The 24,813-nt window shown below is 38.3% G+C and overlaps 1 protein-coding gene across 6 annotated transcripts in view; it reads right to left on the bottom strand.

Annotated features, from left to right (window-relative positions):
- The window catches only part of SCAF8 (SR-related CTD associated factor 8), a 192,827-nt gene that overhangs the window by 162,802 nt on the left and 5,212 nt on the right, over positions 1-24,813 (bottom strand). For all 6 annotated transcript variants that reach the window (XM_087718261.1, XM_087718259.1, XM_087718257.1 and 3 more), the window contains exons 2-6: positions 10,484-10,567; positions 9,824-9,868; positions 7,661-7,822; positions 5,074-5,230; positions 1,481-1,611 (exon numbers count right to left, since the gene is read on the bottom strand). In XM_087718261.1, the coding sequence (XP_087574387.1) occupies positions 1,481-1,611; positions 5,074-5,230; positions 7,661-7,822; positions 9,824-9,868; positions 10,484-10,567 (579 nt within the window). The remainder of the gene's footprint in view (positions 1-1,480; positions 1,612-5,073; positions 5,231-7,660; positions 7,823-9,823; positions 9,869-10,483; positions 10,568-24,813) is intronic.

Below are 24,813 nucleotides of genomic sequence, written 5' to 3' on the forward strand. Positions count from 1 at the left end.
TTAGCCAAGGGCATCGTGAGCCTGCGAGTCACGCGAGCGGGGAGTGGAAAAGCCGTTCGCACAACCCCCCTCTCCAGCCATACAGAGCCCCATTCACTCAGCTAGGGGCATTCTGAAGGTGCCGACTGCAGGAGGTGGAAGGCGGTGAACAGGCGCTTGCATTGCTTGGTGCCTTCCGGTACCACTAGATCGATTAGCCGCACTGTGCCTGGCTGGAAAGAGGGGTTGCCGGGCGGCTGCTCGCAAGTGTGGCCGTGGCCACCTCATGGCTGCTGTGTTGCTGCTGCAACAGCACAACACAGCCATTTGACCCTGAGGCTCTACTCGGCTCTTCGGGAGCCCGCTCGCAAGAGAGCAGCTGCCCAGCAATCCCCCCTCTTCAGCTGGGCATAGTGCTGCTGACCGACCTAGCGGTACCCCAAAAGCACCAAGCAACGCAAGTGCCTTTGCCCCCCACCTCGTTCCCGTGGCTTGGCACTTTCTGGATACCATTTGGTCGGCAAGCGATACTCTGCCTGGCCAGAGGGGAGGATTGTCCAGGGGGCTTATTTTTGGGAGTGGGCTTATATTTTTGCCCACGCGAAAAATGTGGCAAGGCTTTAGTTTCAGGACAGGTCGTATTTTGGGGAAAACACGGTACTTGTGAACAAGTACTTGTGAATTTTAAGAATGTCTTGTTATTATGGACTGATGGTATATAAATATTAGAGAGAGGAAGCAAGATTGAAATTGATTTGAATGTGGATTTAAAAATGACAAGCTATAAGTATACGGTAAACTGGATATACAAATGAAACTGAAGTGTTAATAATTTGAAAAGATATAAAAACAACAAGCTAATAACTGAAATAACTTTTCTACACTAGATTTATAAGAGAGAATTGTTAAATTTTGAAGGAATTTTGTAGAAGGGATGCAGAAAAAATGAAAAGAAATCAAGTTCTAAAACAGTATTTGAAGGGATTAAAAATCAAGGTAGTTAAGTTACAGGGAAGTTGGTTTATTTGATTGAAGTTAAAACCGACATTATTATTTCTAGTAACTTTTAAGAGATGATAAATTATTAAAATTGTTTATACTTGTGATGATGAGAGAAGTTACTTATTTATACATTTCTCTCCCCTCCTTTCCCTTTTTATTTTTTCCTTTTCTCCACTTTCCTTTTTTATCTTTATTCACACACACACACACACACACACACAGCATTAGTTGTTTTCTTTTCAATGACGTCTTCAATAAAATTAATCAAAAAATTAAAAATTTGGCATAAAAGGCATTGAGACAAGTGTTCATATTTATTATTTATTAATTTATTGATATTCATGTTATTTGCTTTAAAAACATAAATTGCAAAAATTTTAAAAATGCAAAACAAATTGAAATTAGTCTTTAACTTTTCAACAGCATTTTAAACTATATGAAGCAGAGAAGTAGAATTATATATTTGTAGGTGGAGACTGGTTGAAAATGGATTTGTTACCTGTTGGCCTTGTGGACTCTGCAGGATCTGTGCTACAGCAGCAAGCGTATCTGTGTTAGTTATCTGAGATACCCATGGATCAGGTAAACTTTGGATTACATTGGCTGGAGTAGCAGGAGTTACTGGAGTTCCTGAAAAGAAGATGTGCAGTTATATATATATACTTTTGGAAAGAAGTAGAAAATAGCAAGAAATTAATCACATTTGTATTTCATCTAATCCATTGTTAGGCATAAAAAATAACTGGGTGACTTTAGAACAATCATTCTGTCTCAGCCCAACCTACTTCACATGATTTTTTTAGGTAAAAAACAGCAGGAGTGGTCTGTAGGCACCTGAAACTCTTGAATCAGTTGTGATATAAGTGAATGGTCTCCCATTTATTCTGAGTCTAATTCAGCTCCTCCTTTATCATGTATTCAATGCATTAATATGGATATCACTGTAACCCACAAACTCCCCATTACAAGACATATGGGAAAACAATGTATAACATTTAGTGCAGTAAAGTACCTTGCATCTCAACTCTTGGGTGACTAGGATACTTGTTCACATTACTTTCCTTCCTAAATATACTGAGCTTATCAAGTCTATCTTTTGGTGAGCAGACAGTACTTCACAATAAGTCCGCCTACTATTCTTGGTTGCAGGAGATAACAGTGAACAGAAAAGTAATATAATATAGTAGCATTCCCAGGGTGGATCAGGGTACATGACCCAAAGGAGATCAAAGCCCACCTCTGAAAGGCAATTTTATCTGTTTCATAAAATTTTAAGGTAGCTTTATTCCAGATTCACCTTACAAATATCTATTAATGTTAATCCTATTAAAGATTGCCAACAGAGTCACTTTTTACATAGAATGCTATGAAGCATGATTCTATGTGCTTACTGTGAGCAAAAGGACAAAGCATTATCCAAGTCATCAGTCAATTCTGGAACTGAAAGTTATTTTCCCTGATTCTCTATTTATAGGAAACAAACTATTTATCTCTCTAGTTTGAGTTTGAAGTAGACCTTCAGAGCCTTGTGTAGATCTTGTTTGAAGCATGTGCTATCAGTTGGCAAGGATATTCTCTTGTGCTTGTTGGAATTTTGAATAACTCAGAGCTCAAAATTCATATCTCACCTAGAAACATTTTGTTTTCATGGAATATGTAGAGATTATTTAACTGAGAGCACCTATCTTCCAAACCAAGGCTAAGTTCCATATAACAAAAGCGTTTAATGAGTCTGAGCAGGGTAATCATCAAGACTGGGTATTAAGTGTTGACTAATATAAGGAAAAAGCGGATCTGAAAACAGTACCCTTGACCTATTCTGAAGAAATAGCAATAGCACTTAGACTTATATACTACTTCACAGTCCTTTATATATACACTATATTGCCAAAAGTATTCGCTCACCTGCCTTTACTCACATATGAATTAACTGTAAGTGACATCCCATTCCTAATCCATAGGGTCCAATATGATGTCGGTCTACCCGTTAGAGCTATAACAGCTTCAACTCTTCTGGGAAGGCTGCCACAAGGTTTAGGAGTGTGTTTATGGGAATTTTTCACCATTCTTCCAGAAGCGCATTTGTGAGGTCACACACTGATGTTGGACGAGAAGGCCTGGCTCTCAGTCTCCGCTCTAATTCATCCCAAAGGTGTTCTATCGGGTTGAGGTCAGGACTCTGTGTAGGCCAGTCAAGTTCATCCACACCAGACTTTTGTCATCCATGTCTTTATGGACCTTGCTTTGTGCAGTGATGCACATTCATGTTGGAAGACGAAGGGGCCAGCTCCAAACTGTTCCCACCAAGTTGGGAGCATGGAATTGTCCAAAATGTCTTGGTATGCTGAAGCATTCAGAGTTCCTTTCACTGAAGCTAAGGGGCCAAGCCCAGCTCCTGAAAAACAACCCCACACCATAATCCCCTCTCCACCAAACTTTACACTTGGCACAATGCAATCAGACAAGTACCGTTTTCTTGGCAACTGGCAAACCCAGACTTGTCCATCAGATTGCCAGATGGAGAAATGCGATTCATCTCTCCAGAGAACGCGTCTCCACTGCTCTAGAGTCCAGTGGCAGCGTGCTTTACACCATTGCATCCAACGCTTTGCATTGCACTTGGTGATGTATGGCTTGGATGCAACTGCTCGGCCATGGAAACCCATTCCATGAAGCTCTCTGCGCACTGTTCTTGAGCTAATCTGAAGGCCACATGATGTTTGGAGGTCTGTAGCGATTGACTCTGCAGAAAGTTGGCGACTTCTTCGCACTATGTGCCTCAGCATCCGCTGACCCTCCTCCGTCAGTAGCCTACCACTTTGTGGCTGAGTTGCTGTCATTCCCAAACACTTCCACGTTCTTATAATACAGCTGACAGTTGACTGTGGAATATTTAGGAGCGAGGAAATTTCACGACTGGATTTGTTGCACAGGTGGCATCCTATCACAGTTCCATGCTGGAATTCACTGAGCTCCTGAGAGCGACCCATTCTTTCAAAATGTGTGTAAAACAGTCTGCATGCCTAGATACTTGATTTTATACACCTGTGGCCATGGAAGTGATTGGAACACCTGATTCTGATTATTTGGATGGGTGAGCGAATACTTTTGGCAATATAGTGTATCTCTAAGCAGTTTACAGAGTCTACATATTGCCCCCAACAATCTGGGTCCTCATTTTACTGACTCAGAAGGATAGACGTCTGAGTCAACCTTGAGCCAGTCAGAATCGAACTCTTGGGGTGAGCAGTGAGTTAGCCTGCAAAATTGCATTCTAACCACTGCAACCACCACAGCTCAATGAACATACAATCTGGTGAATCTCAACATATTGCATGAAAGCACGTGCTCTGGTTCCAAAATATGGTTTTGGTATCAACAACTTGCAACACATTACCATCATACTGTTATAAAATATAAAAATGTATAGTATTATTTAGCGAGCATAAGCTTGTCTTTTAGATTTGTGTACTTAATGTTGTAGAATATGCTGATCCCTAATGGTTAATGTGCAAATATAATATTTTTCTGTAAAAATGAAGTTCTTAACAATGGCACTTTTAACTTAAAAATGATGTTGAACGTAATCATCTTCATTAGACATGTATGTGTATGTCTAAACTCTGGACTCTTCTGACTGATATTGAATTATAGTCTATTTTTCTACCAACAGAAATTTCACAAGCAAATATTAATCAATTTAACTATTCATTTCATTCAAATCCTTATAGAAAAATATATATTTTTCACTTCTCCCTTCTAATTCCCTCTCATAGTTATGCACCTTTCAAAAGACCAGAAATAAAATACAAAATAGCTATAAAAATATAAAAACTAAAGTCTCTATCCAAAGAAACAATATAAAAAAACCTAGAAATCTGAATATATATTTCTGTACACATATCAGGAAAGAATACTATTCAAGGAAAAATATATACATATCAGGAAGGAATTTAACTGCAAAAATGTAATGCAACAAAAATCTATTATTCTTGCAAATTTAAAATTTAAAGATGTAACAAAGGGAAAGTTGCTAAATATGGATATTTATCATGGATGTAAAACAAAAGGATAATGTTGGGTTCTTGTTACCTGGTGTATTATTACTCAAAGTAGCAGTTGTCCCTGGCAAAACAGGAGTCACAACTGGAGGAGGAATTCCTGCTGCCATATCTAATAGAGGCTGGATAATTTCACTTTTGAAAACATTATTCTTCTGCCACAAATTGAGCACTCTAACAATTTTACTCTAGGAAGGAAAGAAATAATATTTAATTTTAGACTTTACACCATTCCTTTTCCAAGTTAAACAGCTTTTAAAATAAAACTTCTGAGGCTATTTTCAATATTCCCTATCATGGTTACAAGGATCAGGAATGTGTTGTGGGTTTCAGTGTCCTTTTTATACTAGGACTGGAAATCAAGAAACTTCAAAATTATTTGTCATAGAGTTAGCAGACTAGTCCAAAACATCTATTTATTACTTAGGAACATTCCTCTTATTTTCTTCGATTGATATAATTAACCACTATTTCCTATCTTGTCTCAATCAACCACTATATTTCAGTCAACACTACTGCTAAGATCTAAACTATAATTTGACATACTCATCAAACCATGATCTGGAGATAAACCATAATCAGTTGATTACATTCAAACATCATAATCAACAATAATTACCAGTCAAGAAATGAATGAGGAAAACAAGAAGAAAGGTAGATTAGTAAACAGCTGATGGTATATTCCCGTCCCTACCTGCAAAGAAGATGCCTTCTCCAGTCTTAGAGAATAAAAAATAGTTTATGTCAGCAGTCCCCAGCCTTTATAGCTTGGCAGCCTGGCCAGGGAGGGGGGAGGAAAGAAGGGAACCAGCCCGCCACTCGCACATGTTGAGCTGCGCACCGCTAGCACGACCCGGTTCCAAACAGACCATGGCCCAATAGTGGGTTGTGGCCTGGTGGTTAGGGACCTCTGATCTATGTGACAAAATTAACAGACTTGTTCAAATTGGATTAGAGTCCCTCATCTTATTCCTATGAATGCACTAAAAGATTCTAGTGATTCTATTTGTACCTAGTGATTCAGATTGTGACTCTTCTAGTAGTGGCCACAAATTCTAACAAAGTTAAGAACAGAAATGAATTCTATTATTGAAAACGAAAGGGAAATGTCCCCTTCCTCTGCAGATGCTTGTGCACCTATTCAAATAGTTGAGGGTTAAGGAAGTAAAGCCATACATTCTACTGCCTAAGTGAATTTAGTTTATGGGATCCTAGATTCCATCCAATCTAAATCTTTAGCATTCTGTTTAAACTATTATTTTAAATCCCCAAGGACTTAAAACTCCTTTTCTCAATTTTATAGAGCTTAGTTCATTTATATACACAATGTATATCTTCAGGTTAGGTACTGTCATGCTTAATTTCATATCCATTCTATAAGAATGTTGTTATTGGATTACCTTGGTATGAATATATTATGCAATGTTTAATGTACAGTAACAGTGCAGATCAAAATCATCATGTCACCTGCTCGAGCCAGATCCTATCTATGCTTTTGATTTCATTATGGGATTAAAAAATATGGCCCACATGCTATACGTTGAAATGATAATTGAGTACCAATAAACAATTATATTCTTTTCCATCTGCAATTCATTATTCAATAAAATTATATTCCTTTCATTTGTTCCACACATCAAAATAGTCCTAAAATATTGGAAAATGCTGATTGATATAGTGTTAATTTTTCCAAAATAAACAGACATCTGCTGTATGAGTAATGACCTGAAAATAAATGCACTGAAATGCAAGGAAGTTGTATTTCTCAAGGGAAACAGAATACTACAATCCTTATTAGTAGATGAATGTGTGCCCTTGCAAAGAGTGAAAATGGAAAACATTTAAAATGTACAGATCATGGTAGAAAGATAAGGAGTGCTATGTGAAGTGCTGCAAAAAACTATTCTTTCCAAAAGAAATAAAAATGTGTTTATGCCAAAAGTACTTTATTATATTGGATTGAGAATTGGGTAGGTCAAGGAAAATATAAAAGCTGAATGTAATAGAAATGAGTTCCTTATGAAGGACATGTGTGGGATAACCATAAAAGATTATCACTCAATGAGTAGTGATTTAATATGGACTGAATACAAAAGGCAGTGACCATTATGAAAACACATTGAGATCATTTGGTTATACAGAAAGAATTAATGAGACTGAAACTATAAAATTAATACATGTGGGATGATGTTATATACCAAAAGAAAGGTGAAGAAAATTGTAACTGTAATAAATTGATGTGTTTTTAAGAAAGAAATGAGAAATTTAAATTTAAAAGGCAATATATAAAACATGATAAAATATAGCAGGGAAGAAAGATATAGACAAATATAGTGAATGGTTTAGCTACATCTATTTTTCTTTTTCTTTTTAATCTCATCTCTTTTTTCCTTTTGGTTTATTATTTCTTACTCTTTTTCAGTACTCTGCATAACAATTTTTACCCCAAGAGGGATTATAGTGAAGGCATGCACGGTATTCTCCCCTATTCACAAATATTATTATCTATTACTCAGAAATATTGTCAAGTAAAAAATACATTAAAAATTGTAAAATTAGATATTTAATGAAAACTGAAATAATTTATTGGGGAGAGTAAAACGTAGGAGAATCCATACCTTATCATCTCCAGGGCAACGATATAAATTCTGGAAAGTGCTAATGATGTTATTGCTAAACCGAGGAGCAAAGACATCCTTTTCTTGTCCAAACTGATGCCGAGACTGCCGTACAATCGAGTCAATGACATATAATCCAGGCACCTTGTATTCTGGTTTACACTACATAAAAACACATTAAGAATACAAATTTCCTGTAAGATTTATTAGCTAAGCTATAGAACCTATGAATGCTCTTTTTTCCTCTATAGTATTATTTTATATTACAATGAGTCTAGTATGGTGCAATTATTTGTTGGAAAAATTCAAACTTCATTTATATAAAGGTAATAAAAACTATATAAGTTTAGGGAAATGTATCTTCATTTTGATGTTAACAGTTGGAATATTCTAAAATTTTTAACTCTTTAAATAATAACAGCTAGTGGTAGGGAACATAGCAATTTCTCAGAGGCATGACTCTACTAATATGTACTCTATGCAGCAGTTATGGCACCAGCTAGTATTATGGGGAGGGGGATAAAATTAAGACAAAACTCAGTACCAGTGTGGAGGCTTTTCCCCTGGAAGACACAAAAAACATTGTGATGCTAAGTGCTCCCCTTGTCAACTCATTCTTACTGGTTAAAAGCCCAAGTACTGAGAGTGAAAGTCAGAGTCCACAGCAGAAAGGAGTGGTAGGAAACAGGGTAATGTTCACTGTTCACTGTCACCCACAGAGATCTATTTTATGGGAGCATTTCAAACTTGGATAAGACCCATGATATGCTACCTACACCTCTATTGACTTGATGTAAGTCCCCTGCAATTGATACTTTAGCTTAGACACTGTGAGCTTTTGGCTCAGTCCATACCAAAATTTACCCTCAAAAGAATTATCTAATATTATTATTGAAGAATATCTATGGCAATACTTGGCAAAAATAGCCTTAAAAGTAACCCCAAAACTTTTTCATCTATGAAGGTATGATTATATGAAAACAAAAAGACAAATTAGAAACAGATTGCTTGATACTGATTTTATATGAGGTCAATTCATAAAAGTTCTTCTGGAACTGAGATCATACCCTTGTGTGATAGGGGTAATTGAAATTGTGCGATAAGTATTGATGAGTAGGGCCAATATCAACAATCACACCATCATGTATAGTTGCTAGCGTTAACTGTGTTGCCCACAATTTGTGAGCAATCTGGTCACACAGAATGGGTTGACATTGGGTTGAATAGGACAAGCAACAAGATTATTATCTCCACGCATGGACATTGCCACCTGTGCTCTTACAAAAAATGCAGTAAGACAGCTAGGCAATTCAATCTCATATGGACAATGATTGTCAAACTAATGCCAGGCTGAGGTTTACTTATTCTGATTCCTCTGAATGTTGCCATTCTATGGAACATGATTTATTTACTGTTCAAATAGACAGATAAGTGGCAAATGACTGCACAAGATGTTCAAATGTCTGTTCTCAAACTCTGGTAGAGCTATTATTTAGTGCAGAGACAGTAATCTGAGGCAAATTTGTGGCTCTGTTCTGTCACTCTGAAAATGTATGGGTAAATTCCAAAGAAAGTTTAGCTTTTATTAAACTGGATTCAAATAATATCCATATAATAGATAAAACCCTTTATGATAAGCAAGCAGTCATGGATGCTAGTTTTTGTGAGCCAAGGGACTCACTGGTTGCAAAGTAATCCATGTAAAGTAAACAATAAGTGAACTGAATCACATACTCCAATAGGCTATTCTAACTTCCCAAAAAGAAATATCTCTCGTTTCATGCTTGCCCCTACAATTGCTCCACAGAGAAAAAATAACATACTGTATCTCATCAGATTGTAAATTGTGATAATATATCCAGTAACATTAGTGCCTTTAATACATTTATCTATATGTAAACATCTAAATCAGCAGTTCTCAACCTGTGGGTCGGGACCTCTTTGGGGATAAAACAACCCTTTCACAGGGGTCACCTAAAACCATAGGAAAACACATATTTTTGAAAAAAATACAGAAAACATAAAATAATTTTATGGTCGGGGGTCACCACAACATGAGGAATTGTATTAAAGGGTCACAGCATTAGGAAGGTTGAGACCCACTGATCTAGATTGATGAGTATTTAAATTACTAAAAATATAATATTTTGTTTGGTGACTTACCTTTTGAATGAATTTCTCAACACTCTGTACAACATGTTTGTAGAACTAAAAATAAAAATATATAATTTGTTCAATAGGTTTATTATTTATTTATTAAACAAATTTATATAGCCATCCAACTTACACATCGGTTATACTCTGTGCACCTTACAACATTTACATAGCTTCCACTATGTACCATCTTCTTTCTTATTTTAACAATTTTCTGGTTAATGTGTGTTACTTAATTTAGTGAATAATACCCTCAAAACCCATATTTGGAAGATTTCCTACTGTATTTCTTTGGGTTTTTTTAAAATATCCCTTTGATAGAAAATAATTTAAGAATACAGTAAAAAAGGAATGGCTTCTTCTTTTTGACTAAATGCATGACCAAATATTAACATTATTTTTAAGGAGAAAGAAGGACAGAGCAGGAAGGAAAAACATTTTACAGTGTCCAATGGAAATCCCTCATTGAATGGGTATTTAGGAAATGCCACAAACAATATGAAACATATAATTATTTAAAGGTTCCACGCATTAAATTTTAACCAACAATGAAATTCTTTAAAATTGAAATTGATGTAATGACTTGGATACCTGGGCATTGCTCTGCACTTACTATTTGGACCATTTAAAGCTAAGAAACATTTGTAAGCTATATAATCATTTTCTTACCTTTATGGCCTTGATTGCTGCCTTAGTAATCTGTGTCATTTTAGCCTTTGAAATAGGAGGTTTGTAATCATTCAGTGAGTAAAGCTGAAAGAAAACAGAAATTACTGTGAATATAAATGGAAAAAACTATTAAAATTATGTAAGAATGTTAGATCCACTAGTAATATTTTCATCAGATCAAAACTGAGCTTTAATTTATTGCAATTAATCATGTCTATTATTGATATGGCACTTTCATGAAACCCAAGATGATTTTGCATTGATTGAGAGAACAGCATGGATCCCCAATGCAAAAACAGTAGCATTCTTCAGTTTCTGGAGTAGAACTGTAGAATCTGTTAGTTATGTCTAGAACTGAAAAAAGCAGTAGGAGCTTTCCCCTTACCTTAACTCTGTCCCTTAAAAGAGACTGTTTTTTGTAGAATCAAGGCTAGAATTTTTTTTGTTGAATCCAAATTTAAAGTCAAATGTGTCACAGTGAATCAAAGAATCCATTTTCACATTAAAAACCAGATTACAGTAAAGCCTGAAATCACTGTTCATCTAGATCACAGGTGTTAAACTCATGGCGTCACGTTGCAGTCACGCAACATTTTTCCCATTCATAGAGCTGGGATGGGTGTGGCCTGCGTGTGATGCATCCAGCACACAGGTCACCTGTTTTACACTCCTGATCTAGATGCATTAAAAGGTGTTAATAATTATTGCAACCCCTTTTTCTTCTTTTGCTTTTATCCCCATCTGGGTTAGTTATCTCAGCCATTTTTGCTTTTGTTTTACGTACGTTGCTCCCCCCCCCCAAATTTTGAAAACTTCCCAGTCAGGCAACATACATATTTAATAAATGAATAAATATTAAATATATTTGCATAACACTACTAAAAAGTGTTGTGTTACGGCCTGGTGTGGGCAAGGTACAAATTCAGATAAAGTATTATAACCATTATCTCAATCTACAATTCATTGCTGATTTATTTACAGCACAATCTAGCATGACATTCATACAGCAGGAAGAGGTTAACCATGTATTTTAAAGAAAAGAAAAATCAGAAGTGATGGATGGTCAGCCACCATAAAGATGATTATGATACTGTCCACACTGGCAAGTTATCAATTATTATCATGATCAGCAGCTGATCATAACTGGATGTGCTACCTGAAGCTTAACAGATGAAGATGATTTACTGATGTATGGAAGGGAGGTAATATCACTCTTTCACTGAAACCAATATTTGCCTGCCAGTTTGCTTCTTGAGATTTTCACCCTAATGCCCTTCCTACCTGAGTTCCACAAAACCTGAGTTTGAGTATTCCCCCATGAAAATGTTCTATCTGGTCAAGTGTTTTACTTGCCACTATGTATTTTTGAATGGAATAATGGCACTTCACCTGGGGGATGGAATAGGAAAATTCAGAGCATAATCAGGAACTCACAAGTCCACATATTTAAGATGTTAAACAGTTAGACCAAGTTTTCCTATGTTCAATGAAGTTTAAATAAAGGAAGACCATATATGTACTATTCTTAAATACAGAAAATATTCTAGACACAACTCCTGAGCACATCAACGCAGGTTCATATATTGTTACATTGTTCATTGTTATCTACTCCATAAATGAGCAATGTAATGCCTCTGGCCACCATAATACCCAGCATCCCTAAATGCCACCAATGAAGCAATAATTAAACCAAATTGCATAAGCTTTCAGGGCTTTTGCACCAGCCCTTGCAAATCTCAGCTATTTACAAGCCTCAAGCAGATCTGCTAATTAAAATGATTGACAACCTTTATCTTACTTCCTTTCCCTTTACATACAATAGTACTATGGGACACTAAGTTAATATATACAGATGTTAACTATATCTAAATCTAAGTGCTATTTCCCACTCTCTTCCAATACATTTTCATATATTAAAAATATTGAAAAACTATTTCTGATTTAAGCAAATGGATTACAATAGGAATTTATAAAATAATAAAGCAAATACTAATATTAATCTTGAAAAATGTTTATACAATAATTGAATCGCAACCATAAGTTCAATCAACCTGCCCAAAAGAGGAATATTAAAATTAATAATTGGTGGTAACTATAAACTTGTGGATCTGGTGAGAGTTTTCCTTCCATATAAAAGTCATCTTCCCTTACTCCTGCCAACTGACTTCAAACGAAGTGTAAAGGGCAAGGGTCCAGAAGACAAATTGTAGGTTAACTTCTATAAGCATCACAATCACTCTCTCAAGCTTGTAAAAAAATGAAGTAGATTCTATACAACTGTCCTGGATTAATTAGATATTTTAATTAAATCTGAAACAAAATTATGTAGAACAACAAGTTTCAACATTTTATGAACATTTGTTGCAGAAAGAACTTGAGAGTTGCAGTTTTCTCTCTGTTTTCCAGAGTAGATGACAACAAAAACTGCACTGGAAAAATAGTGGACATCAGGGGTGGATTCCTATGCCGGTTGGTACCAGTTCACTGTGTGCTCGTGCCAGCCACACATTGCTGGTGCATGCGCAGTTGACTAAAAATTGTTCTGTGCATGCGCAGAAACATGTCGGCAACGGCATATGAGATCAGGAAATCAGTTTGGGAGCATGGCAAGTCTGGGTTGCTCTTGGTTCTCAGGCCACAATTCCACTACCAGTTCGGTCGAACCGGGCCGAACCAAGAGCAACCCATCTCTGCTGGACATGTACTAAGGGAGCAAAATAACATTTCTTTGCTACACTTGTCCCTATGGGAATGGATAACTGTGAACCCTTGTTATTTGCTTGATTTTCCTCTGCAGAGGAATTAAGAAGTTGACAGAGAAGTTACCACAAACTACCCTAACTCCAGATAAACTTTCCTGAGAACTAAATTTGTGGCTATTCCTACATGATTCTGCCACATGATACAGAAGTTTTGAAGTTTAACAATCTAATTCTAAGTCAGTTAAACTCTACCTTCAACATCATCCATCTTTTTCTTAAAACATAACACAGGGAACCACTGTTAATGTATGACACAAAACTTACTCTATTAATAACTCTATTAATAATAAACACAAGGCAAGTATCAAAGCCTCAAACAGCTTTTGTTACTGAACCTTTTGAGAAGTTTACAATGAAGTTCTCAATAAACTTCATCCACTCTCATCTTTCCACTCTGAGATAAGAGTGAGGCCAAAGGAATTTGATCCTGCTACATGTTGCCTATAAGATCCAAAGGTATGCTAACTAGCCTAGTATTGATTCTTCTGGTTTACCAAAATTCAGGGTAACAGTATCCATTAAATCATGTGTTAAAAGAGTTTTGAAATATGAAATGAAATATGTAGGTTTCATTCTACTGGATTGTATATATGTTATTGTAAATGGTTAATTACAACCAATTTGAAACAAAATTAAAAGTCTCAAAATAATTTATAAATTTACTGTTACTGTTACTGGCCATTTACTGTTAATTTTGCTTCCATAACATTTATCTACATGCTATCTACTCACTCTTTAATTTCCTAACTGTTCTATCTTCATTTTTGTTCTAAAATGAATGGCTGAACAATGAAATTGTATTCGTTTGGTACAATTTGAAACCAGCATGTTTGTAGGAGATGAAGGTGCTTATTATTTTTACTTTTATAGAAAAATTTGCTTCAGAATTATTTTTAAAAAATAAATATATAAAAGGATTTTTTTCTTTTACCTGTAGCCAATCTTCCCAATATACAATGAATAAAAAATATACCAATATACCAATTTATTAAAAAATCTCCACTATAATATTGAAATCTACAGAAAGAGCAGCAAAATATTCAAAACTAAGATGCCACGTTTTTAAAAAATGATTTTTTTGTATTGCAGAGATTTAACCAATACAATTTTAAAATTATGATTTGTAGATTTGGCATCAGTATTACACAATATCTTATCCTATGAAAGTGAAAAAATGGCGTTGGTACTTACCTGATACGCCTCTTCTCATAGTGGGGAGAGGAGTATCCAGAATGGGTTGACCTTGTCCTCTCATGAATGGATGAGTCAGATAAGCTCTTTGGGCAACGTCCCCTGCCCAGCAGATATTCCCCATATTTGACGAAGAGCTCTATCCGACTCGTTGCACCATTCACTCTAGACTCTTAATTCAGTTCTTAGCTTTATTGTCTTCGACATCAATATTTATATAACTTCATAAAACAATGAACATAACATTTAGTCATACAAACATAGTCAGGGAGGGACTGGATACTCCCCCTCCCACTATGAGAAGAGGCGTATCAGGTAAGTACCAACGCCCTTTCTCCATAGTGAGGGGGGAAGAGTATCCAGAATGGGACGTACCAAAGCCTGCACGTCCCTAGGGAGGGAGATCCCTGAGGCCCCATGTCCCCCCCTCATGCCAGTTGAGGCGTGGACCCCGCCCTGTGAACCGCCTGCAACGTCCTGCGGCCAAAGAGGCTTCTGCCGAGGCAAAAGAGTCCAGTTTATAGTTCCTAGCAAAGGGAGAGGGGAAAGCCCACATGGCTGCCCTCCAAATTTCGTATGTCTGCGTGGCCCAGGCCGTGGATGACTGCGCTCCGCGTGGAGTGAGCTGAGATACGATTGGTGTCTGTAAGCCCTGCGATTGGTATGAGTGGCAATGCAGGTTCGCAACCACCTGCCTATTGTGATGGAAGTCACCTCGTTACCCAGGACCTGGTTGGAAGGAGACAAACAAAGTTTCGGATTTCCTGTTTGCCTGGTTCTCCTGCGGTAAATCCTCAGAGCCCTCCTTACGCCCGGAGTGTGCCACTTCTTCTCCAATGGGTGAGAAGGTTCTGGACAGGAGTTGGGCAAATCAGTTCCTGGGCTTGATGGAAGCAGGGGCCCACCCTGGGGATGAAGGACGGATCCAGTCGTAACCCCACCCTGTCTTGGTGGAAGACGCAGAGATCCTCCCTGGTGGACAGAGCTTGCAGTTCAGATATCCACCTGGCGGAGGAGATGGCCACCAGAAGGGCCACCGTAAGAGTCAGGAACTTAAGGGAAACTGTTTGTAAAGGCTCAAATGGAGCGCCTGTTGGAGCATCCCCTACCCTGTGAAAGTCCCAGGAAGGGTACCTGAACACCGTGTGCGGTTTGGGGTTGGAAGCCCCCTTGAGGAATTGCCTGACCATAGGATGGCGAGTCAAGCTCTGGCTCCTGCCACGCAGGAGAACTGACGAGATGGCTGAAACCTGTCTCCTAATCGTGTTAGGAGCTAACCCTCTGTCCCGACCTGCCTGGAGGAAGTCCAGAATCTGAGGCACTGAGGCCTGGATAGGATTGTACCCCAGGGAGTTACACCATGAGGCAAAGGCCCGCCACATGGAGCCATAGACATGCTCTGTGTAGGGTGTGCAGGCAGTCTGGATAGTCTGCATCAGCCTGGGGGGAAGAAGTCTTTCCCCAGGATGCTCTGCTCAAGAGCTAAGCGGTCAGCTGGAGCCATTGAGGGTCTGGGTGCTCCAGTGACCCCTGGTTAAGGGATATCCCCTCCTGGGGGATTCTCCAGGGTCTCTTCCCTGAAAGCGACTGGAGATCTGCAAACCACAGCCTCCGGGGCAAGTGAGGCGCCAACAGAACCCCTTCCGCCCCCTCCCAAAGGATTTTCCATATGACCCTGGGGATCAGGGGTAAGGGCGGAAAGGCATACTGACGACCCCTGGGCCAGGGGCTTCACAGAGCGTCCACCCCTTCTGCCCCCCCGTGTCTGGTACCCGGAGAAGAACTTGGGGAGCTGAGCGTTGAGGGGCGTGGTGAATAAGTCAACCTCTGGCTGTCCGATGCACTTTGCCAGCTCCTTGAAGATTGCTGGCTGCAGCTTCCGCTCCAAATTGTCCACCACGGTCTGGCTGAGCCAGTCGGCTCTGATGTTCTCCACCCCTGCTATATGTTCTGCCTTCAGCGAATGCTGTCTAAGATCATAGGCTATCTGAGTTGCTTCTGCGATTTCTCAAAATTGGACATCCCATTCTGAGTTTGTGGTGGGTTCTGGCATCGGGACTGGCCTGTCTGACCCTTTTTCCCCTGGCCATAAGGGTGCTATGATTCTATGGCTAGGATTAGCGCAGAGATATTCTGAATGTAAACACAGACGGAGTTCAATGGTCAGCCACTAGAGTGCGTGTAAAGATGAAGTGAGGGAAGCTAAGGCTCACAATAAAGAAAGGCCTGCCGCAAAGGTAAAATAATAATAATAACAACAACAACAACCATAACAACAACAAAAACAACAATAATTTTAAAAAATACAAAAGGGGGCATCTTCCCACGTTAAAAACAAGAAAGATTAAGGAAACGATTGGTGCCTTGCTGGGAGAAAGTGTCCAGAAGGTGACAAGCAGCAGGGGTAAGGCAGAACTATTTAACTCATGTTTGGCATCTGTCCTTACCCAAAGGGATAAAACAGTCCAACCTATCAAGAACAGCATCCCAAAAATCAGATTAAGAACCCAAGATGAGATAGGGAAGAAATGGTAAGTGAGCACCTGTCTACCCTAACCAAAGTTCAATTCCCAGGACCGGATGGGTTACTGGCAGACGAGATCTCCAAACAACTGAACCATATCTTTCAGAGATCCTGGAGTACTGGAGAACTACTATAGGATTGCTGATGTGGTTCTCCTCTTCAGAAAGGGAGAAAAACAGATCAAGAGCCTAAAGCCAATATGGTTTTGTCAAAAACAGATCATGCCAGCCTAGCCATATTGCCTTCTTAGATATAGTGACAACATTAGTGGACCATAGGAATGCCATTGATATAGTTTACTTGGACTTTAGCAAGTCCTGATAAGGTAGACTATAACCTACTACTAGATAAAGTAGAAAAATGTGGGTTAGGCATTGTCACACCAGATGGCTTTGTAACTGGTTGATCAACCGCACACACCTGTACTCCTCGATGGAACTGCCTCTTCATGGAGGGAAGAATGCAGTGGAGTACCCCAATGCTCTGTGTTGGGCCCAGTACTCTTCAACATCTTCATCAGTGATTTGGATGAGGGTGTAAGGTGTGTAAGCTAACAGTTGGGTTAGCAATACATGTGCCATGATAGTAGTACTGTTTCTTTAAGTACTGCTGTTATCTCAAGCGGTCATAAGAAGGAGCCAGAATGACTGTTAGCTCTCTGTTTCTTAAATGCTGATCGGGGGGGGGGGGGGGGGACTCATCAGATTTGCAGATGACCCCAAACTGGCAGGAATAGCCAACACTCCAGAATACAGGCTAAAGATACAGAAGGATCTTGATACACTGAACATTGGGCACTGTCTAAGAAAATGAGATTCAATGAAGTAAGGTTCTACCTTTAGGCAACGAAAACGAAATGCACAGGTACAGAATACCTTGCTCCACAGTAGTAACTGTGAAGGGGATCTTGGAGTCCTAGTGGACAACCCTTTAAATATGAGCCAGCAGTGTGCAACAGCTGCCAGAAAGACCAACATAGTTTTTGGCTGCATAAACAGCGGAATAGACTCAAGCTCCCATGAAGTGTTAATCCCACTTTATAAGGCCTTGGTAAGGCCACACTTGGAATTCTGCATTCAGTTTGGTCACCATGATGTAGAAAGGATGTGGAAACTCTAGGGAGAGTGCCGAGAAGAGCAACAGAGGGGATCAGGGGACTGGAGGCTAAAGCCTATGAAGAACAGTTGCAGGAACTGGGTAGGTCTAGTTTACTGAAAGGAAGGACTAGGGGAGACGTAATAGCAGTGTTCCAATATCTCTGGGGTTGCCACAGAGAAGAGGCAGCCCGACTATCCTCCAAGGCACTTGAGTGCCGAACAAGAAGCAATGGGTGGAAACTAATCAAGGAGAGAAGCAACTTAGAACTGAGGAGAAATTTCCTGACAGTTGGAACAATTAATCAGTGGAACACCTTGCCTCCAGAAGTTGTGAATGCCCCAACACTGGAAGTTTTTAAGAAGATGTTGGATAGCCATTTGTCTGAAATGGTATAGGATTTCCTGCCTAGGCAGGGGGTTGGGCTAGAAGAACTGCAAGGTCCGTTCCCACTCTGCTATTGTATTGCATAGTATTGTATTGCATTGTATTTTGCTCTTTGCCTAGTCGCCCCCACCCTTGGAAGGCCTTCAGGGGTAATCTCTAACCTGATTGGAGGCTCTTCTGTCCCTCCATTGAGAGCTGCAGCCTTTAGCAGCGAGGCTGATTACTCCTCCCCCCTCTTTTTCCAGGCTGCAGGGGGCTGCCATCTTGGGCCACGTGGGGCCTCTCCTCCCCCTTCTTCCCAAATGGCTCTGCGGGGCAAATACCATAGCCCCGCCCTCAAGAATTAGCAACAAAAAACACAGCTTATGCTACTAAGAGCTGCTGGCCATTAACTATGGTCTCCTTCTGAGAGCCTTCTCGCCCCCCCTTTCTCCTACTTAAAGGAGAGTGTTCTTAAGGGGGAACCCTTCTCCTGTTACTTGGCAATCAGAAAAGGGACAGAAATGGGCTTGCATACATCGTGAGGCAGGGTTGCTGTAACACCATTACTAGGGAGTGGGCGGCATACAAATGTCAATAAATGTCAAATGTCAATAAACCTAAACCAGAGGACAAGCCGAAGGGGATCCTCCCCTGGGGGGAGGAATTCTCAGGTGGGGGGGGGTTCTTCCTGCAAGCCTTGTGGCAGCTGCCTCTGTGATTTATCTAGGAGGTAGGCTTGGGGGGGGGATTGATCCACCGCCTGCCTTTTTAACCTCCTTGATAAGCCTCCTTTTGGCCCTTTGCTGCCTCCCCCGCCCTTGGCTAATGCCTCTGCGATGGTTTCTCACCTTTTTAAGGGCTCCTCAGAGCCTCCGGTGGTGGTTGTTGCTGGAGGGCTGAGAGCTGGGCTCCTGCCGGCCTCCTCTGAGCTGCTGGGGGCCACCATCTTGGACCACGTGGTTTCAAGATGGCCCCCAGCTCCAAATTCAAAAGGCTCCTCTTTGCTGGAGCACATGGAGATAGCTTGTGCCTTTGCAGGCTGCCATGTGGCTGCCTCTGCCGCTAGAGGCTGTCTCTCTCGCCTCCCCCTGCCTCCCGCAGCTCTTTCTGAGCCTCTCAGGCTCTCACCTTGTTCACTGGTGATAGCTGCCAGCGCAGGCTTTCCCGGGAGTTTTAACAACCTGCGGTTCGTGGCTCAACCCCTGAGGGAAGCGGAGGAGCGCTCCTGCTCCTGAGAAGCCTCTGCGGCAAGGGCTTGCCTCTAGGAAGCATGTGCCCTGTCCTCCTGCTTGCCTGGCAAAGGTTCTCACTGAGTGACTCCGTCTCACTCAGTGGCCAGGGCAGCATGCCGCCCCAGGGGGCTTGTGGCAGTCCGGTCCTTGCAGGAGGAGGCTGTGTGCGATGTAGGGAGGCAGGATTCACTGGGTCCAAGTTTATTTTCCTTAATCCTTTGTAAATTACTGGAGGTCCAGAGTGATGCAACCTTTCCAGTGAGTGGGTGAGTGAAATATGGGGAATATCTGCTGGCCAGGGGGCGTTGCCCAAAGAGCTTATCTGACTCATCCAATCATGAGAGGACAAGGTCAACCCATTCTGGATACTCCTCCCCCCTCACTATGGAGAAAATATGAGTCATGGTTTCCCAGTTCAATGTACTGAGACATGAAAAATATTATATCCGTATTAATATACATAAAAGAATATTAAAACATTTTAAATTAAATATATTTAAAAAAATCAAGCTACAAAAGTAATCCCCTAAACAAAATATATTAATTCAAAGTAATAGTTTCCAAGCAGAAATTATTCTTTAAATTTTATTTTAAGGATAATTTTATTTTAAGAATACATATATATCAAGAGAAAAGGGTAGATAGCTTTGATAAAGGAAGAGATATTAAATTACAGATTATATTTAAAAAGAACTCTCTTCGTTTAGATTAAACATCCATTTAATCCAGTATTCTTTTCAAAAGGTGATTGGAATATTACTAGTCCACCTTATGGCTCTTTCTGCATTATATTTCATCTGATACAGATCTATATTATAAAAATATAAGCGTGCTTGCATTATGTTTTTTGACTTACATAAATATTTTATTTTGTAAATATATAAAATATACCTGATATGGTGGGAGAAAGCATTTTACTTGATTCCTGTATGAGATATTCATATAGCCTTGATCTATCAATTTATGTAATTATGTAAATTGCCAATTAATAGCAATGAACACCTGAAGTATATTATCAAATCATAATAGCTATTCTTTCCATGTTCTGTCTCTATCCTAAATTCTTTACAAGTAACAGGCTTCCAATAGACTGGTATCCATATTCTGTCACAACAATATACATAAAAATTGGAGAATATTTAAAACAGCAAGTAATGATAAAAAACAAAGGCTATAATTGTATATAAAATTATATACAAAATTATTTTCTTTCACTATACTGAAAAATGTAAGCAAGTTGTCTGCTCATGCAACCTGTATTACAGATTTATTGCTCCACACGTGCAAGCAAATAAGTACACAAATTTGGGATCATCTTTTATGTATCCAAAGAGGCTGGGATTTATACATCAAACAGAAACTCTAACTTAAAGCTGATTTACAAATGTTAACTTGTTTGGGTATAATGAAGCATAATTCTGGAATTGGATATCACACTATGTTCTTTATGTACACAAATATAACAATCTATGCACATTAGCATTGTATTTGTTCAAATTGCTATTAAAGAAATCAGAACCCTTGATTTATTGTTATCAATGAACAGGAACAAAAAGAAAGAATCAATCAGATGCAATAAAATTAGTATGCATTTATACCACTATATTAATTTATAATAAAATAGATGGCAATACTTTCTAAATACATTAGTAAATAAAAGCACAAAATAATAAACATGTGTATGAATCTGAACCAATTACATTGTTTCACAATTAAACAAATTGTGAAAACAAAACAAATTAAACCAATAATCGTATCACTATGTTAGTGAAGTTAAAGAAAATATTCTGACTATTCTTATTATTACTGTAGTAAATTGAAGATGAGCAGTGGGAAATTTACTTCCATCTGTCAACAAGTGGACAGAAGGAGTCAAGTAACCAAATTCAATTTACCGTATTTTTACCGTATAAGATGCTCCGAAGTATAAGACGCACCTAGATTTTGGGGAGGAAAACATGGGGAAAATATCTGCCTCTCAGCAATTTGCCTCCTTGCAACAAACAGTACAGACGATATACACTGTTTGTAGTATTATATTTCAGACTATACTTGTACAGATGCTGTTAAAAATGATGTACTTTTTGGAAGTATAGTTATTCTCAGCTATTTAAAAGAATAGTACTTTTTAAAACAATAGCTCTTCAGATCAAGCATTTATTTTAAAAAGCTGCTTCATTTTGTTAAGTTGTCTAAAATAATAAAGCAGTCTTTAAAAAATAAGTATAATAATTTGAACATTCTATAGGCATTTATAGTTGTTGACCAGTGATGGGTTTCAAAACTTTTTAGAACCTCTTCTGTAGGTGTGGCCTGCTTTGTGGGAGTGGCTTGGCAGCCATGTGACCGGGTGGGAGTGGCCAACTTGTAAAATGTGGTGAAACTCACTTAACAACGCTCTTGCTTAGCAACAAAAATGTTGGTTTGGAAACTCTGGCATTGAAGTGTGCAAGTCTTAAAGCTGTCAAGTTACAAGATCCTTGCACCCCTAACGCTATAGAAAAAAAAACCAGGATGTTCAAACTTGACAGCTTTGAGACTTGTGGACTTCAACTCCTAGAATTCCTCCTCTCACTCTTCATCTTGATGATGTGTGGATGGGTGGGGGGGAGGGAGCTGGAACCGGTTCTAAACGGCACTGTAGATTTGTGGAACTTCTTCTATAGAAGAGTTTAGAACTGGCAGGAACCCACCCCTGTTGTTGACTTACCTTCTTGCAGCAAACAGCCTGATTAGCACAAGAAAAAAAATCTGCCTCCCACCAATTTGCCATGTGGAGCAAATGGCAAATTTCATTTTCAATTTCATTAGCTGTTACAGGTTGCAGGGATTGCTATAGCTTATTGAAGCCTCTGCAAGCCCCGTTACTGCAAAGAGGTAAATTGCTGGGAGGCAGAGGCCAAAGGTTTGGGGCCGGTGGGTAGGTGGGGCTACATTCAATGTGTAAGACGCCCCCAAATTACGCCAATGTGTAAGACGCACCCTCTTTTACGGGGGTGAAAGGTGCATCTTATACTCCAAAAAATACAGTAGTTTCTATTTCTTCTGTTGTTAACATAGATATCTGCTAGCTTATCAATTTTATCTGATATAAAATCTTTGAGTCTGTTGGCATTTTCTGTACTTCAATATCTTTTCTTTTAATTTTATCCAATAGTTTGTATCTTCTCTTGAGATTTCTTTTTCATAAGGCAACTGTGCTGAATAAGATAACCATTCTTAACAGGTTTACTAGCATCCCAAGCAGTCATTAAATCTTCTAGAATCAAAATGAAAAGTATAGGAGTTAAAGGACAACCTTGCCTTGTAGCTTTTTCAATCTGACATGATTTAGTCAAATCTCCATTAAAAAGATAAAAATGGGTAAAGCAACAGGTCGATATGGAGTTCAAAGTAAACATAGGTAATATTTTTTCCAAATCCATTTCCTGTTTTTTATATATGTTGGGGGAAAAGTTATAAAAGTACCTCTGAAAGGATTCATTAACACAGTATCACCCTCTCAAATTTTCTCTATGAGTTTCTTTTCTTTCTTTTCTTAATTTATATGCCAGTCATCTCCTTGGCTTTTAATACGCAAAAGAAAAACTTTAACTCTGAAACCTGAATTTAAATGTTATAGAGGATTATAAAAAAAAATCTGAATATTTTTTTTGACAACAGTTTGTAAAAAGATGCAGTTCTGATCAAAGAGATTAGACAGGATAAGAAAATATTAGTTCTGAAGATCAAAAAAGAGATGCATATATTGAGAACTTTTGCTGATTAGTTTTGATTCTACAAGAAGCAAATAGTAGAATGGAATATTTAATGAAGAAACTGAATGACTTGGTACTCCAGCCAGCTTCAACATAAAGAAACAATGTTGGTTAATGATATGATGATACAGGATAAGAAACTTTTGATGAAAATATCAGGTTTAAAGTGGTTTTATGTTTTATTCAAGATAAAGCTAATTTTGAGGAAAGAATAATTGAAGGCAGTGTTTGCCATTGATTCACATTTATATCGCAAAAAAGAAGGTTTAATTTAGGTAAGAAAAGCATGGTTTTGAATTTGCAAAAAGTGAATTTAAAATGCATTGTGTGCTAATGATGAATATGTTATTTCTATGGTTTATAAAATGTTAAAACTGAATTTGGAAAATGAGTATGTTAAAGATTGTATAATTTGGTTATAATATAATGACTGAAAATATGTGTCATTATTATAATATAATGACAGAAAATATGTGGATGAATGAAGATTACACTGAAATATAATTTTAAAGAATTTTTTTGTAAGATGATATATTGTTGGTATTTAACGCCTGAAAAATTGTCAAAGATGAATAAAGGAGTTTCAAACTTATGCTACAAATGGTAAAGATGGTACTTTTTGTCATCTCTGATGCACTTGTGAAGCAAAGAAATATTGAGACCAGATTTTTTTTCTTAATTCAGAAGACTTTTTAAAAATACATAAAACTGAAACAAGAAGGTTTTTTTTAGGTCTGATGGATAAGGAACTTGAAAGAAAATGCAGAACTTTGTTGTTTTATATGTTGACAGCGGTGAGACTCTTATATGCACAAAGGTAGAAAGACACATTCATTCCCATAATGGAAGAATTGAAGGTAAAGGTTGGCAGAGATAGCAAAACTTGGCTGTTCTAATTACAGAGAAGAATTTATCTAGTTTTGTTTTGATTTGGAAATTACATCTGGATTTTATACTCAAAACTGAAAAAAATGAAATTTTGATTGGACGTTGTGATGACTAGAATGACTTTGTTATAGAAATTGCTTGAAACTTTTAGAACTGTAAAGCAAAATATTGGGATTATATAATTTCCCCCTTTATTTCTGAGCTTCTCTTTTCTTTCTTAATTTTTATTTCTACTTGTATTTTATCTTACAATAAATTTGAAAAAAACTTTTTAAAAAGCAGGTAACCAAAGCACCTCCATCAATTAACAAGATAAAGATAAAGCACTCCCTGCAAATTCTAGTCTGCTAGTGATTGCCATCTACAGGGAGCAGTGCTTTCCGTGTCATGTGGCCAGCATGACATTGTAGAGCACAGTTATCTTCCCACCAAAGTGATATCTATTTATCTACTCACATTTGCATGCTTTCCAATTGCTAGGTAGACAGACAGGGCGAGGACAGGAGTTCAC

Source organism: Thamnophis sirtalis, unplaced genomic scaffold (assembly GCF_051295495.1).
Source record: "Thamnophis sirtalis isolate CommonGarterSnake01/CBP01778 unplaced genomic scaffold, rThaSir2_p1.2 scaffold_6, whole genome shotgun sequence".
Lineage (NCBI taxonomy): Eukaryota > Metazoa > Chordata > Lepidosauria > Squamata > Natricidae > Thamnophis > Thamnophis sirtalis.